Source organism: Salmo salar, chromosome 27, assembly GCF_965601325.2.
Source record: "Salmo salar chromosome 27, fSalSal1, whole genome shotgun sequence".
Classification (NCBI taxonomy): Eukaryota; Metazoa; Chordata; class Actinopteri; order Salmoniformes; family Salmonidae; genus Salmo; species Salmo salar.
The window spans coordinates 32,959,999-32,974,300 of NC_138317.1; the positions used below are offsets into that span (position 1 = coordinate 32,959,999).

Here is a 14,302-nt window from a genome sequence, read left to right on the forward strand (position 1 = left end):
TCGTCCTTATACCCGTCAAATAACGTAAAACTGTATATCTACGGTGCAGTTGGAATGTATTCAGACCCCTTGAGTTTTTCCACATTTTGTTACGTTACAGCCTTATTCTAAAATTGATTCAATTGCTTTTTTTCTCAATCTACATAATGACAAAAAAAACAGGTTTAGAATTTTTTGCAAATAAAAAGCAGAAATACATTATTTACATAAGTATTCTGAACCTTTGCTATAAGACTTGAAATTGAGCTCAGGTGCATCCTGTTTCCATTCATCATATTTGAGATGTTTCTACAACTTGATTGGAGTCCACCTATGGTAAAATCAATTGATTGGACATGATTTGGAAAGGCACACGCCTGTCTATATAAGGTCCCACAGTTGACAGTGCATTTCAGAGCAAAAACCAAGCCTGTTGAGGCACAGATCTGGGGAAGGGTACCAAACTATTTTTGAAACATTGAAGGTCCCCAAGAACACAGCGGTTTTCATCATTCTTAAATGGAAGAAGTTTGGAACCATCAAGACTCTTCCTAGAGCTGGCCGCCTGGCCAAACTGCGCAATCGGGGGAGAAGGGACTTGGTAAGGGAGGTGAACCCGATGGTCACTCTGACAGAGCCCCAGAGTTCCTCTGTGGAGATGGGAGAACCTTCCAGAAGGACAATCATCTCTGCAGCACTCTACCAATCAGGCCTTTATGGTAGAGTGGCCAGATGGAAGCCACTCCTCAGTAAAATGACAGCCCATTTGGAGTTTGCCAAAAGGCACCTAAAGGACTCTCAGACCATGAGAAACAAGATTCTCTGGTCTGATGAAACCAAGATTGAACTCTTTGGCCTGAATGCCACGCATCACGTCCGGAGGAAACCTGACACCATCCCTACGGTGAAGCAGGGTGGTGGCAGCGTCATGCTGTGGGGATGTTTTTCGCCGGCAGGGACTGGGAGACTAGTCAGGATCGAGGGAAAGATGAACGGAGCAAAGTAGAAAGAGATCCTTGATGAAAACCTGCTCTAGAGCACTCAGGACCTCAGACTTGGGCGAAGGTTCACCTTCCAACAGGACAACGACCCTAAGCACACAGTCAAGATAACGCAGCAGTGGCTTTGTGACAACTTTCTGAATGTCTTTGAGTGGCCCAGCCAATAGCCGTGCAGCAACGCTCCCCATCCAACCTGACAGAACTTGAGAGGCTCTGCAGAGAAGAATGGGAGAAACTCCCCAAATACAGGTGTGCCAAGCTTGTAGCGTCATACCCAAGAAGACTCGAGGCTGTAATCGCTGCCAAAGGTGCTTCAACAAAGTACTGAGTAAAGGGTCTGAATACTTATGTAAATGTGATATTTCAGTATTTATTCATCTTTTTTTTTGCAAAAATATTTACAAAATTTTGTTTTTGCTTTGTCATTATGGGGTATTGTGTGAATTGATAATGGTAAAAACCATTTAATCTATTTTAGAATAAGACTAACAAATTATGGAAAAAGTCAAGGTGTCTGAATACTTTCCAAATGCACTGTATCAATAGCAATTAGACCCGCAAAAGCAAGCTATGAAATTAAGAATCTAAAAGATGCATTGAAGTAAAAAGCCAAGGCCTAAACTATACACTACATTCATAAATCCAGCAAACAACCAGTAGGCTTACAAGAGGGAAACCCAATTAATTAATCCTTCTGTCAAGGTGGCCAGGGCAATAAAGGTTGTAGCTTACCAATTAGATGAGTTGCAGCCTCCTCCATGCTGTGTTGAACCTCAAGAGAATTTTCTGATTTCATTCTTTTTCCTGGCAAAATTTACTTGTCAGGTCCCATTCAAATGTCATCTGGACAAGCTGTGCTTCTTGTTGATGTAACATGCTGCGGCTGTGTTCACTGAATACGCACTTCAGAGTGGAGAAAGAAGTGTCACACATTGCTGTAGATGTCCCAAATGTTAATCCTAATCCATGTTTCAGTCCCAAAAGCACAGTCGGCATTGCTGACAAAGGCCCGCCGTATCTTTGAACAACACTGAGTGGGGTGTCCATTTGTTGTTGCTGGCTGTGGTTGCGATTTCATTTAGCAAGAATCAATAAACTCTGCTTCCACTGGTTCAGTTTGTTTATATCCAACAGGTCATCAGGTCCTAGTTGCTGAGGTAACAGTGGTGCAGGTGCTTGTTGTAATGTTACCCTCGTGCTGTTGGTGCTAGGCCATGGCTCTTCTCGATCTTGTTGGTCAGCAGGCATTGTGGGGTATGGGCGGGTATTACATTTGCTGCTAGGCTCCTCAACCTTGGTGGTTGGGCCAGCAGTTTGCTCTGTGAGCTCGGTATCGCACTCAACATGGTGGTCCTCCGTTTTATTGCTCTTTGGCAGTGCCCAGCCATTTTTGGATATCCATGCTGATTAGACAGCTATAATTATTCAGCTCACAGCTACCATTACTCAATGAAGCTAGTAGCTACTAGCTAGTCTATTATTAGCTGTTTGGAAAAGTGAATGCATTTGGGGACTTTAAATATTACACTGAACAAAAATATGAACGCAACATGTAAAGTGTTGGTCCCATGTTTTATGAGCTGAAATAAAATTATCCCGAAATATTCCATAAGCACAAAAAGCTTATTTTTAATCATTACACAGGTGCACCTTGTACTGGGGACAATAAAAAGCCACTCTAAAATGTGCAATTTTGTCACACAATGGCACAGATGTCTCAAGTTGAGGGAGTGTGCAATTGGCATGCTGACTGCAGGAATGTCCACCAGAGCTGTAGCTAGAGAATTGGATGTTTATTTCTCAAGTGACCTTCAACATCGCTTTAGAGAATTTGGCAGTATGTCCAACCGGCCTCACAATGGCAGACCACGTGTATTTATCTTCAGATAGCTCGGTGGGACAACCATATATCACAGGCATAGTAAGTACACTTTTCCTCTATAAAGTAGTTCTCACCAAAGCCAGAGCTAGAAAAGGGGTGGTGTCGAGGTGAGAAGGGGGATTATTTAAGATACTCTTTGAAGAGGTAGGGTTTCAGGTGCTTTCGAAAGATGGGCAGGGACTCTGCTGTCCTAGCTTCAGGGGGAAGATGGTTCCACCATTGGGGTGCCAAGACAGAGAAGAGCTTGGACTGGACTGAGCGGGAGCCAAGAGACCAGAGGTGGCAGAATAGATTACTCTGGTTGGGGTGTAGGGTTTGAGCATAGCCTGAAGGTAGGGAGGGGCAGTTCCTCTTGCTGCTCCGTAGGCAAGCATCATGGTCTTGTACTGGATGGGAGTTTTGACTGGATGTCAAAGGAGTGTGCGTAGGAACGGGGTGACATGAGATAACTTGGGAAGGTTGAAAACCAGGCAGCCTACAGCGTTCTGGATGAGATGCAGGGGTTTAATGGTACAAGCGGGGAGCCCAGCCAACAGCAAGTTGCATTAGTCCAGACGGGAGATGAAAAGTGCTTGGATTAGGACCTGTGCCGCTTCCTGTAATGTAGGGTTGTACTCTATGGATGTTGTAGAGCATGAACATGCAGGACTGAGTCACTACTTTGATGTTTGCAGAGAATGACAGGGTGTTGTCCAGGGTCACGCCAAGGTTCTTTGCACTCTGGGAGGGCGACACTGTGGAGTTGTCAACCATGATGGAGAGGTCTTTGAGCGGGCAGGCCTTCTCCAGGAGGAAGAGCAGCTCCGTCTTGTTGAGGTTGAGCTTGAGGTAGTGGGCCGACATCCAAGCTGAGATATCTGCCAGGCACGTGGGTACATGTTGCCACCTGTGTGTCAGAAGGGGGAAAGAGAAAAGTAGTTGAGTGTCATATGCATAGCAATGATAGGAGAGACCATGTGAGGATATCACGGAGGCGAATGACTTGGTGTATAGAGAGAAGAGGAGAGGGCCTAGAACCGAGCCCTGGGGGACACCAGTAGTGAGATTATGTGGTGCAGAAACAGATCCTGTCCACGTCACCTGGAAGGAGCGGCCTGCCAGGTAGGATGCAATTCAAGAGTATGTAGACCCTGAGACACCCAGCCCTGAGAAGGTGGAGAGGAGGATCTGATGGTTCATGGTGCCGAAGGCAGCGTATAGATCTAGGAGGATGAGAACAGAGGAGAGAGAGTTCACTTTGGCAGTGCGGAGAGCCTCAGTGACACAGAGAACAGCAGTCTCAGTTGAGTAACCCGTCTTGAAACCTGACTGGTTAGGGTCAAGAAGATGGTTCTGAGAGAGATAACGAGAAAGTTGGTCAGAGACAGCACACCTAAGTGTTTTGGAAAGAAAATAAAGAAAGGATAACGGTATAGAGTTTTTGACGTCAGATAAGTTGAGTGTTGGTTTCTTGAGGAGGGGAGCGACTCGAGCCATTTTGAAGATAGAGGGAACGTAGCTAGTGGTCAGGGATGAGTTGATGAGGGAAATGAGGAATGGGAGGTTTCCAGAGATGGTCTGGAGAAGGGAGGAGGGGAGTGAGGAGCGGATGTCGTCAACCTTCTTTCAAAGTGGTTGACAAAGTTGTCCGCAGAGAAGGAGGGGAGGGGTGGAGGATTAAGGAGGGAGAAGAAGGTGGAAAATAGTTTCCTAGGGTTAGATGCAGAAGCTTGAAATGTACAGTGATAGAAGGTGGCTTTAGCAGCAGATACAGAGAAACAGAAGGAAGAGAGGAGGGAGAGAAAGAAAGGATGATAGGACCTCCAGAAGTTTAGTTTTCCTTCATTTTCGCTCAGCTGTCCGCAGCACTGTTCTGTAAGCTCGCAATGAGTCACTCAGCCACAGAGTGGGAGGGCCAGGCTGGCTGGGAGGAAAGGGGACAGTGCAAGTCATAGGATGCGGAAAGGGAGGAGAGTAGGGCCAAAGAGGGAGAATCAGGAGACAGTAGGGAGAAAGATTTAGCAGAAGGGAGAGATGAGGTGTCAAGCTCATTGAAGAACTTTCCTAGGGCACCTGGTGGACAATAGATGACAACAATGATAAGCTTGAGTAGAGAAGTGACAGTGACAGCATGGAATTCAAATGAGCAGATCAAATCAAATAAGTCATATGCGCCGATGCTAACTTAGTCACAGTGAAATGCTTACTTGCGAGCCCCTAACCAACAGTGCAGTTTCCAAAAATACGGATTAGAATAAGAGATAAAAGTAACAAGTAATAAAAGAGCAGCAGTAAAAAAGAACAATATATACAGGGGGGTGCCGGTACAGAGTCAATGTGCGGGGGCACCGGTTAGTTGAGGTACTATGTACAGTCGGAAGTTTACATACACCTTAGCCAAATACATTTAAACACAGTTTTTCACAATTCCTGACATTTTTATCCTAGTAAAATTTCCCTGTCTTAGGTCAGTTAGGATCACCACTTTATTTTAAGAATGTGAAATGTCAGAATAATAGTGGAGAGGATTATTTATTTCATATTTTATTTCTTTCATCACATTCCCTGTGGGTCAGAAGTTTACCTACACTCATTTAGTATTTGGTAGCATTGCCTTTAAATTGTTTAACTTGGGTCAAACGTTTTGGGTAGCCTTCCACAAGCTTCCCACAATAAATTGGGTGAATTTTGGCCCATTCCTCCTGACAGAGCTGGTGTAACTGAGTCAGGTTTGTAGGCCTCCTTGCTCGCACATGCTTTTTCAGTTCTGCCCACAAATGTTCTATAGGATTGAGGTCAGTGCTTTGTGATGGCCACTCCAATACCTTGACTTTGTTGTCCTTAAGCCATTTTGCCACAACTTTGGAAGCATGCTTGGGGTCATTGTCCATTTAGAAGACCCATTTGTGACCAAGCTTTAACTTCCTGACTGATGTCTTGAGATGTTGCTTCAATATATCCACATAATTTTCCATCCTCGTGATACCATCTATTTTGTGCACCAGTCTCTCCTGCAGCAAAGCACCCCACAACATGATGCTGCCACCCCTGTGCTTCACTGTTGGGATGGTGTTTGTCGGCTTGCAAGCCTCCCCCTTTATACTCCAAACATAACGATGGCCAAACAGTTCTATTTTTGTTTCATCAGACCAGAGGACATTTCTCCAAAAAGTCCGATCGTTGTCCCCATGTGCAGTTGCAAACTGTAGTCTGGCTTTTTTATGGAGATTTTGGAACAGTGGCTTCTTCCTTGCTGAGCAGCCTTTCAGGTTATGTTGATATAGGACTTGTTTTACTGTGGATATAGATACTTTTGTACCGGTTTCCTCCAGCATCTTCACAAGGTCCTTTGCAGTTGTTCTGGGATTGATTTGCACTTTTCGCACCAAAGTACATTCATCTATAGGAGACAGAATGCGTCTCCTTCCTGAGCGGTATGACGGCTGCGTTGTCCCATGGTGTTTATACTTGCGTACTATTGTTTGTACAAATGAATGTGGTACCTTCAGGCATTTGGAAATTGCTCCCAAGGATGAACCAGACTTGTGGAGGTCTACAATTATTTTCCTGAGGTCTTGGCTGATTTCTTTTGATTTTCCCATGATGTCAAGCAAAGAGTCACTGAGTTTGAAGGTAGGCCTTGAAATACATCCACAGGTACACCTCTAATTGACTCAAATGATGTTAATTAGCCTATCAGAAGCTTCTAAAGCCATTACATAATTTTATGGAATTTTCCAAGCTGTTTAAAGGCAGTGGTCAACTTAGTGTATGTAAACTTCTGACACCCTGGAATTGTGATACAGTGAATTATAAATCAAATAATCTGTCTGTAAACAATTGTTGGAAAAATTACTTGTGTCTAGGCACAAAGTAGATGTCCTAACCGACTTGCCAAAACTATAGTTTTAACTAGAAATTTGTGGACTGGTTGAAAAATGAGTTTTAATGACTACAACCTAAGTGCATGTAAACTTCCGACTTCAACTGTATATGTAGGTAGAGTTAATTAAAGTGACTATGCATAGATGACAACAGAGAGTGGCAGTGGTGTGGAGAGGGGGCAATGTGAATAGTCTGGGTAGCCAGTTGAGTAGATGTTCAGGAGTCTTATGGCTTGGGGGTAGAAGCGGTTTAGAAGCCTTTTGGACCTAGACTTGGCACTCTGTGTGGTAGCAGAGAGAAAAGTCTATGACTTGGGTGGCTGGAGTCTTTGACAATTGTTAGGGCCTTCCTCTGACACCGCCTGGTATAGAGGTGCTGGATGGCAGGAAACTTGGCCCCAGTGATTATTATTATTATTATTTACCTTTATTTAACTAGGCAAGTCAGTTAATACAAATTCTTATTTTCAATGACGGCCTAGGAACAGTGGGTTAACTGCCTTGTTCAGATCGACAGATTTTTCCCTTGTCAGCTCGGGGATTCGATCTTACAACCTTTCGGTTACTAGGCCAATGCTCTAACCACTAGGCTACCTGCCGCCCCACAATGATGTACTGGGCCGTTCACACTACCTTCTGTAGTGCCTAGCGGTCGGAGGCCGAGCAGTTGCCATACCAGGCAGTGATGCAACCAGTCAGGATTCTTTCAATGGTGCAGCTGTAAAACCTTTTGAGAATCTGAGGACCCATGCCAAATCTTTTCAGTCTCCTGAGGGGAATAGGTTTTGTCGTGCCCTATTCACGACTGTCTTGGTGTGCTTGGACCATGTTAGTTTGTTTGTGATGTGGACACCAAGGAACTTGAAGGTCTCAACCTGCTTCACTGCAGCCCCGTCGATGAGAATGGGGGTGTGCTCGGTCCTCTTTTTCCTGTAGTCCACAATCATCTAATTTGTCTTGATCACGTTGAGGGAGAGTTTGTTGTCCTGGCACCACACGGCCAGGTCTCTGACCTCATCCCTATAGGCTGTCTCGTTATTGTCGGTGATCATCGGCATCGGCAAATTTAATGATGGTGTTGGAGTCGTGCCTGGCCGTGCAGTCATGAGTGAACAGGGAGTACAGGAGGGGGCTGAGCACGCACCCCTGAGGGACCCCTGTGTTGAGGATCAGCGTGGCGGATGTGTTGTTACCTACACTTACCACCTGGGGGCAGCCCATCAGGAAGTCTAGGATCCAGTTGCAGAGGGAGGTGTTTAATCCAAGGATCCTTAGCTAATTGATGAGCTTTGAGGGCACTATGGTGTTGAACGCTGAGCTGTAGACAATGAATAGCATTCTCACATAGGTATTCCTTTTGTCCAGGTGGGAAAGGGCAGTGTGGAGTGCAATAGAGACGGCGTCATCTGTGGATCTGTTGGGGCGGTATGCAAATTGGAGTGGGTCTAGGGTTTCTGGGATGATGGTGTTGATGTGAGCCATGACCAGCCTTTCAAAGCACTTCATGGCTACAGACGTGAGTGCTACGGGTCGGTAGTCATTTAGGCAGGTTACCTTAGTGTTCTTGGACACAGGCACTATGGTGGTCTGCTTAAAACATGTTGGTATCACAGACTCGGACAGGGAGAGGTTGAAAATGTCAGTGAAAACACTTGCTAGTTGGTTAGCGCATGCTCGCAATACATGTCCTGGTAATCCGTCTGGCCCTGTGGCCTTGTGAATGTTGACCTGTCTAAAGGTCTTACACACATCGGCTGCGGAGAGCGTGATCACACAGTCTTCCAGATACAGCTGGTGCTCTCATGCATGTTTCAGTGTTATTTGCCTTGAAGCGAGCATAGAAGTAGTTTAGCTCGTCCGGTAGGCTTGTGTCACTGGGCAGCTCTCGGCTGTGCTTCCCTTTGTAGTCTGTAATGGTTTGCAGGCCCTGCCACATCCGACGAGCATCATAGTCGGTGTACTATGACTTGATCTTAGTCCTGTATTGATGCTTTGCCTGTTTGATGGTTCATCGCTCCTTGAAAGCGGCAGCTCTAGCCTTTAGCTGAGTGCGGATGCTGCCTGTAATCCATGGCTTCTGGTTGGATATGTATGGTCACTGTGGGGACGACGTCATCGATGCACTTACTGATGAAGCCAATGACAGATGAGGTGTACTCCTCAATGCCATCGGAGGAATCCCAGAACATATTCCAGTCTGTGCTGGCAAAACAGTCCTGTAGCTTAGCATCTGCTTCATCTGACCACTTTTTTATTGCTCTAGTCACTGGTGCTTCCTGCTTTAATTTTAGCTTGTAAGCAGGAATCAGGAGGATGGAATTATGGTCAGATTTGCCAAATGGAGGGCGAGGGAGAGCTTTGTATGCATCTCTGCCTGTGGAGTATAGGTGGTCCAGAGTTGTTTTCCCTCTGGTTGTACATTTAACATGCTGATAGAAATTTGGTCAAACTGATTTAAATTTCTCTGCATTAAAGTCCCCGGCTACTAGGAGCGCCGCCTCTGGGTGAGCGTTTTCTTCTTTGCTTCTGGTGGAATATAGCTCATTCAATGCTATCTTAGTGCCAGCCTCTGACTGTGGTGGTATGTAAACAGCTACAAAGAATATAGATGAAAACTCTCTCGGTAGGTAATGTGGTCTGCAGCTTATCATGAGAAACTCTACCTCAGGCGAGCTGTAGCTCGAGACTTCCTTAGATATCATGCACCAGCTGTTGTTTACAAAAATACATAGACCGGCGCCCCTTGTCTTACCAGACGTCGCTGTTCTATCCTACCGGTACATTATGTACCTGCCGGTACATAACCATCCAGCTGTATGTTGATATTGTCGTCGTTCAGCCACAAAGATTTTACAGTTTTTAATGTCCCAATAACTCGTCAATATTATTGTCCGAAGATTGCATGTTTGCTAGCAGAATTGAGAGAAGTCATTTTTTTTATTCGATCGCCTCCAACTCCTCAGAAGGCTGCCGCCCTCTGGCCTCTCTTTCTCCACCTCCTCTTCACGCAGATCACTGGGGTCGGGGCCTGTTCTCGAGGGAGCCGTATATCCTCCACCACGGGCTCGTCAGAGTTGTGAAAGAAGAAAAAGTATTCTGCCAGTCCGTGGTGAGTAATCGCAGTCCTGATGTCTAGAAGTTATTTTCGGTCATAAGAGACGGTAGCGGCATCATTGTGTACAAAAATAGTAAAAAAAGAAGTTACAAACAACGCAGATAAACGAACAAAAAACAAATCGGTTGGGGGCACGTAAAACGTCTGCCTCTGCCGCCATCTTGTGTGTGGACAGGTGAGAGGGAGAAAAGACAAAATCTCCACTTAGAAGAAAAGGGTAGCCCTTTCACCACTGCGACAACCAGATGCTCTTGGACTATGAGAGAAAACGTAGTCAGATGAAGAGAGAGCAGCTGGAGTAGCAGTGTTCTCTGGGGTGATCCATGTCTCCGTCAGGGCCAAAAAGTCAAGGTACTAAAGGGGAGCATAGGCTGAAATTAACTTGGCGTTCTTGACTGCAGATTGGCAGTTCCAAACGCTGCCAGAGACCTGGAATTCCACATGGGTTGTGCGTGCAGGGTACACTAAATTATAAGGGTTGCAGCCAAGGGGAGGGGGGCATCTGTAAAGCCTACAGGGAGAGGAGCGAAAAGGTATAGAAAACACACACAGTTGCAAAAGAGCAAAATAAGATAATCCGAAAATAACTAGGTAAGATACTCAAGTGACAAAAAAATATTGTCGTTTTGAAACTGCAGTAAAAGTGCAGTAACTGCAGTCGACTGTGGTATTTTGGATGCAGTAATTGCAAAATAGTTATACTGCACTCTAACTGCAGTTATACTGCACTTTGAAGGCTACTGGGAAGACAGGCAGCACTTAAAGTAGATGACCCTAGCTAGCAAAAAGACAGTACTAGACCACAACAGATAAAGACAAAAATGATGCTATATTGCTCCTGGAGACATCACAAGTCCTCTAGCTATAGAATTAGAGAATGGAGTAGAGAGAGAGATAACAGAATGAAAACAAGAGAAAGTAAATAGACGAGAGAGAGAGAGAGAGAGAGAGAGAGAGGAGAGAGAGAGAGAGAGAGGAGAGAGAGAGAGAGAGAGAGAGAGAGAGAGAGAGACAACTACTTCAAGGTCTCAGAGTGATTGAAATGCTACTAGCGTGCACCGCTATCTAGCTAGCCCTTTCACACCGGTCACATACCCATACTGTTTTCCCTGTGGCTCAGTTGGTAGAGCATGGTGTGTGCAACGCCAGGGTTGTGGGTTCGATTCCCACGGGGCCAGTAGAATTTTTTAACTATTTGCACATTGTTACAACACTGTATATAGACATAATACGACACTTAACATTTCTTCATTCTTTTGGAACTTGTGTGAGTGTAATAGTTACTGTTCACTTTTTTAAATTGTTTATTTCACTTGCTTTGGCAATGTACACATATGTTTCCAATGCCAATAAGCACCTTGAATTGAAGAGAGAGAGAAAGAGCGATCCAGGCGGTCAAGCGAGCCACTGTGGGCAGCTCTGGAAAAATGGTTGAATTGAAGGAACATTGCCTGTGTCCTCTCTGGTCCCTGCCAAGCCAAGAGTGACAGAGCCCTCACAGAGCCCTAATAGAACCCTGGCAGATCACTAACAGAGCCCTAACATAGTCCTAACAGAGCAGAGCAATAGCAGAGCCCCGGCAGAGCCCTAACAGAGCAGTGCCCCGGCAGAGCCCCGGCAGAGCCCCGGCAGAGCCCTAACAGTGCCCCGGCAGAGCCTTAGCAGAGCCCTAACAGAACCGTGGCAGATCACTAATAGAGCCCTAACATAGTCCTAACAGAGCAGAGCAATAGCAGAGCCCTAGCAGAGCCTAAGTAGAGCAATAGCAAGCCATTGCAGAGCAATAACAGAGCCCCATCAGAGCCCTAACAGAGCAGAGCCCTAGCAGAGCAATAGCAGAGCCCTAAAAGTGCCCTAGCAGAGCCCTAACAAAGGCCTAGCAGAGCCCTAACAGAGCCCTAGCAGAGCCCCGGCAGAGCTCTAACAGAGCAGAGCCTTAACAGAGCCCTAACAAAGGCCTAGCAGAGCAGAGCCCTAACAGAGCACATCCCTAACAGAGCAGAGCCCTAACAGAGCCCTAACAGAGCAGAGCCCTAACAAAGGCCTAGCAGAGCAGAGACCTAACAGAGCCCTAACAGAGCCCTAACAGAGCAGAGCCCTACCAGAGCCCTAACAGAGCAGAGCCCTAACAAAGGCCTAGCAGAGCAGAGCCCTAACAGAGCAGAGCCCTAACAGAGCAGAGCCCTAACAAAGGCCTAGCAGAGCAGAGCCCTAACAGAGCCCTAGCAGAGCCCTGGCAGAGCGTGGCGGAGCTGAGCATGTGTGATTGAAGAGAGGATAATCGTTATTTGTTATTTACTGCTGCTCTTTAATTATTTGTTATTCTTATCTCTTACTTTTTTTGTTGGTATTTTATTAAAACTGCATTGTTGGATAGGGGCTTGTAAGTAAGTATTTCACTGTAAAGTCTACATCTGTTATATTTGGCGCATGTGACAAATACAATTTGATTTGATATGATAAAGGATGAGTGTGTGCGTCTACCTCAGGAAGAGGAGAGAAAAGAAATGGGGCCTGTGGTTTGGGGGGTTAAACGGCAGAACATGCTCACACATTAATATCCATCTGATCTCTGGATAACTAGAAAGGCCTCTGTTTGTAATAGACCCTGGAGCGAAAAACAATATCTCTTCTCCCCCGACCACTCCTGCCTCCTTTCATCCCTCTCCAGCGCAAAAAACGGAGGAGGCCCGTGCCAAGCGATTGGAGATTGACTCCTCTCTCTCTTTCTTTCTTTCTTTCTCTTTCTTTCTTTCTTTCTTTCTTTCTTTCTTTCTTCTTTCTTTCTTTCTTTCTTTCTTTCTTTCTTCTTTCTTTCTTTCTTTCTTTCTTTCTTTCTTTCTTTCATTTAATTATTTATCTCGTTCATTTTGCATTTTTTCTTCCCCTCCTGATGAAAAGACATGGCACATCCCCAGGACACACTCATACTGACTGACACAAGGGAGCCTGGGAGGTGCCATTTTGGTTTTCCTTTTTTTATATAATTTCCTGCAGCACACATTTTCCCAACAGCGTCACTCACTTACCCAAATTGACCCCTTTCCTGAGATGTGTGTGTGTCAAAGAACAAGAGAGGCACGCCGGGTTAGGCTTTGCATACTGTATTATCAGTTCATATCTATAGGGTGGATTTAATGGTCCATTCCTCACCCTGAAAGTAGTCTATGGACCAGGAGAAACAGTCACCCTGAATAAACTGAAAACAACTAAGTGATTCGGTTTGACATTTGCCCTTTTATTTTTACATTGCCGCTGTCACTTTTATAGATTTTTAGCTAGGGAGTGGGTGGCTGTGCATGTGTCTGTCTGTGATAGTGTGTGAGTCTATAACTCAGTGTGCGTGTGTGTGTATGAGGTAGACTCTGGGTGTAGGAAACAGAGTCAAGCAGCACATGCGACTGGAGGATCCACGTGGGTGGGTGAACACATGTGGCCTGCTGGATTAGGAAGTGGTAGGCCACATCTTTTTATTATGGAGATGTCTCTGTAATCCCCCTCTCTCTCTTGGGAGTGGGGAGGTCCTCTAACTTTCCTCCCCGGCCCTCCCTCAAACACGCGCACACGCACACGCACCTCAAAACTCGCCCTGGAGTCTATAATAATTAGCATCAGGACCAACCCGAAGGTATTTTCTGCACCAAAACCTCAGAGTCATTTTAGTCACCAGTGAGCGAACATGTTCCGTAATATCATGTTCTGCCCAAGTAGGCCGAAGCCCAGGAACCCCTGAAGAACTCCCTGCTTTCATTAAATATCACTTCACTCCATATTTTTTATCTCTGGTGTCGTTGTCATCGTTGCAGCGGTGGAGTGGTGCGTCCTCCTAGTCTTAGGCCAGCATCCCAAATGGAACCCTATTCCCTTCATAGTGCTCTACTTTTGGCCAGAGCACTATGGGAGCCCTGGTCAAATGTAGTGCACTATTTAGGGAATAGGGTACCATTTGGGACACAGATGGCAGTAGCTCTACCCACATCCAGTTGTATCAGGCTGCCAGTTAAAACATGAATCAACTGGAGGGAAATATTTAAACCTTTTGTCAGATATTGGCAGGATACATTAAAAGAAAAAGTGCTGTGAAAACGTTTTTATTTTGGCTCTGTTGAGACCCAAAACACAATTCTAAATCAGACTGTTGTTAAATATATAGACATATACATCACACGAATCCAGTATCTGTATCCCGTGGGGAACAGTTATAGGTCATATCAACCTAGCTCAGACACTTTGTGAATCCAGGCCCTGTACCCAACAGATTTATAGACCTGTACCTGGGACTGATTTTACCTGGCAGTGGAAGACATACTCAGGTGTGTTCTTGTTAAACTTCATGTTCCAGACCAGAGCTACACCGTCAGGCTCATGAGGAGCATCCTCATTGTTGTTGTAGGATGCCACCAACAGCTCTGGGTACTGGGGAGGAAGAGGAAGGGGAGGAAAAAGAGAGGGGACAAGATCA

General features: G+C 45.5%; 1 protein-coding gene across 4 annotated transcripts in view; it reads right to left on the reverse strand.

Annotated features, from left to right (window-relative positions):
- dync1i1a (dynein cytoplasmic 1 intermediate chain 1a) overlaps positions 1-14,302 on the reverse strand; it is a 129,920-nt gene that overhangs the window by 51,052 nt on the left and 64,566 nt on the right. For all 4 annotated transcript variants that reach the window (XM_045709257.2, XM_014178483.3, XM_045709256.2 and 1 more), the window contains one exon: positions 14,131-14,256. In XM_045709257.2, the coding sequence (XP_045565213.1) occupies positions 14,131-14,256 (126 nt within the window). The remainder of the gene's footprint in view (positions 1-14,130; positions 14,257-14,302) is intronic.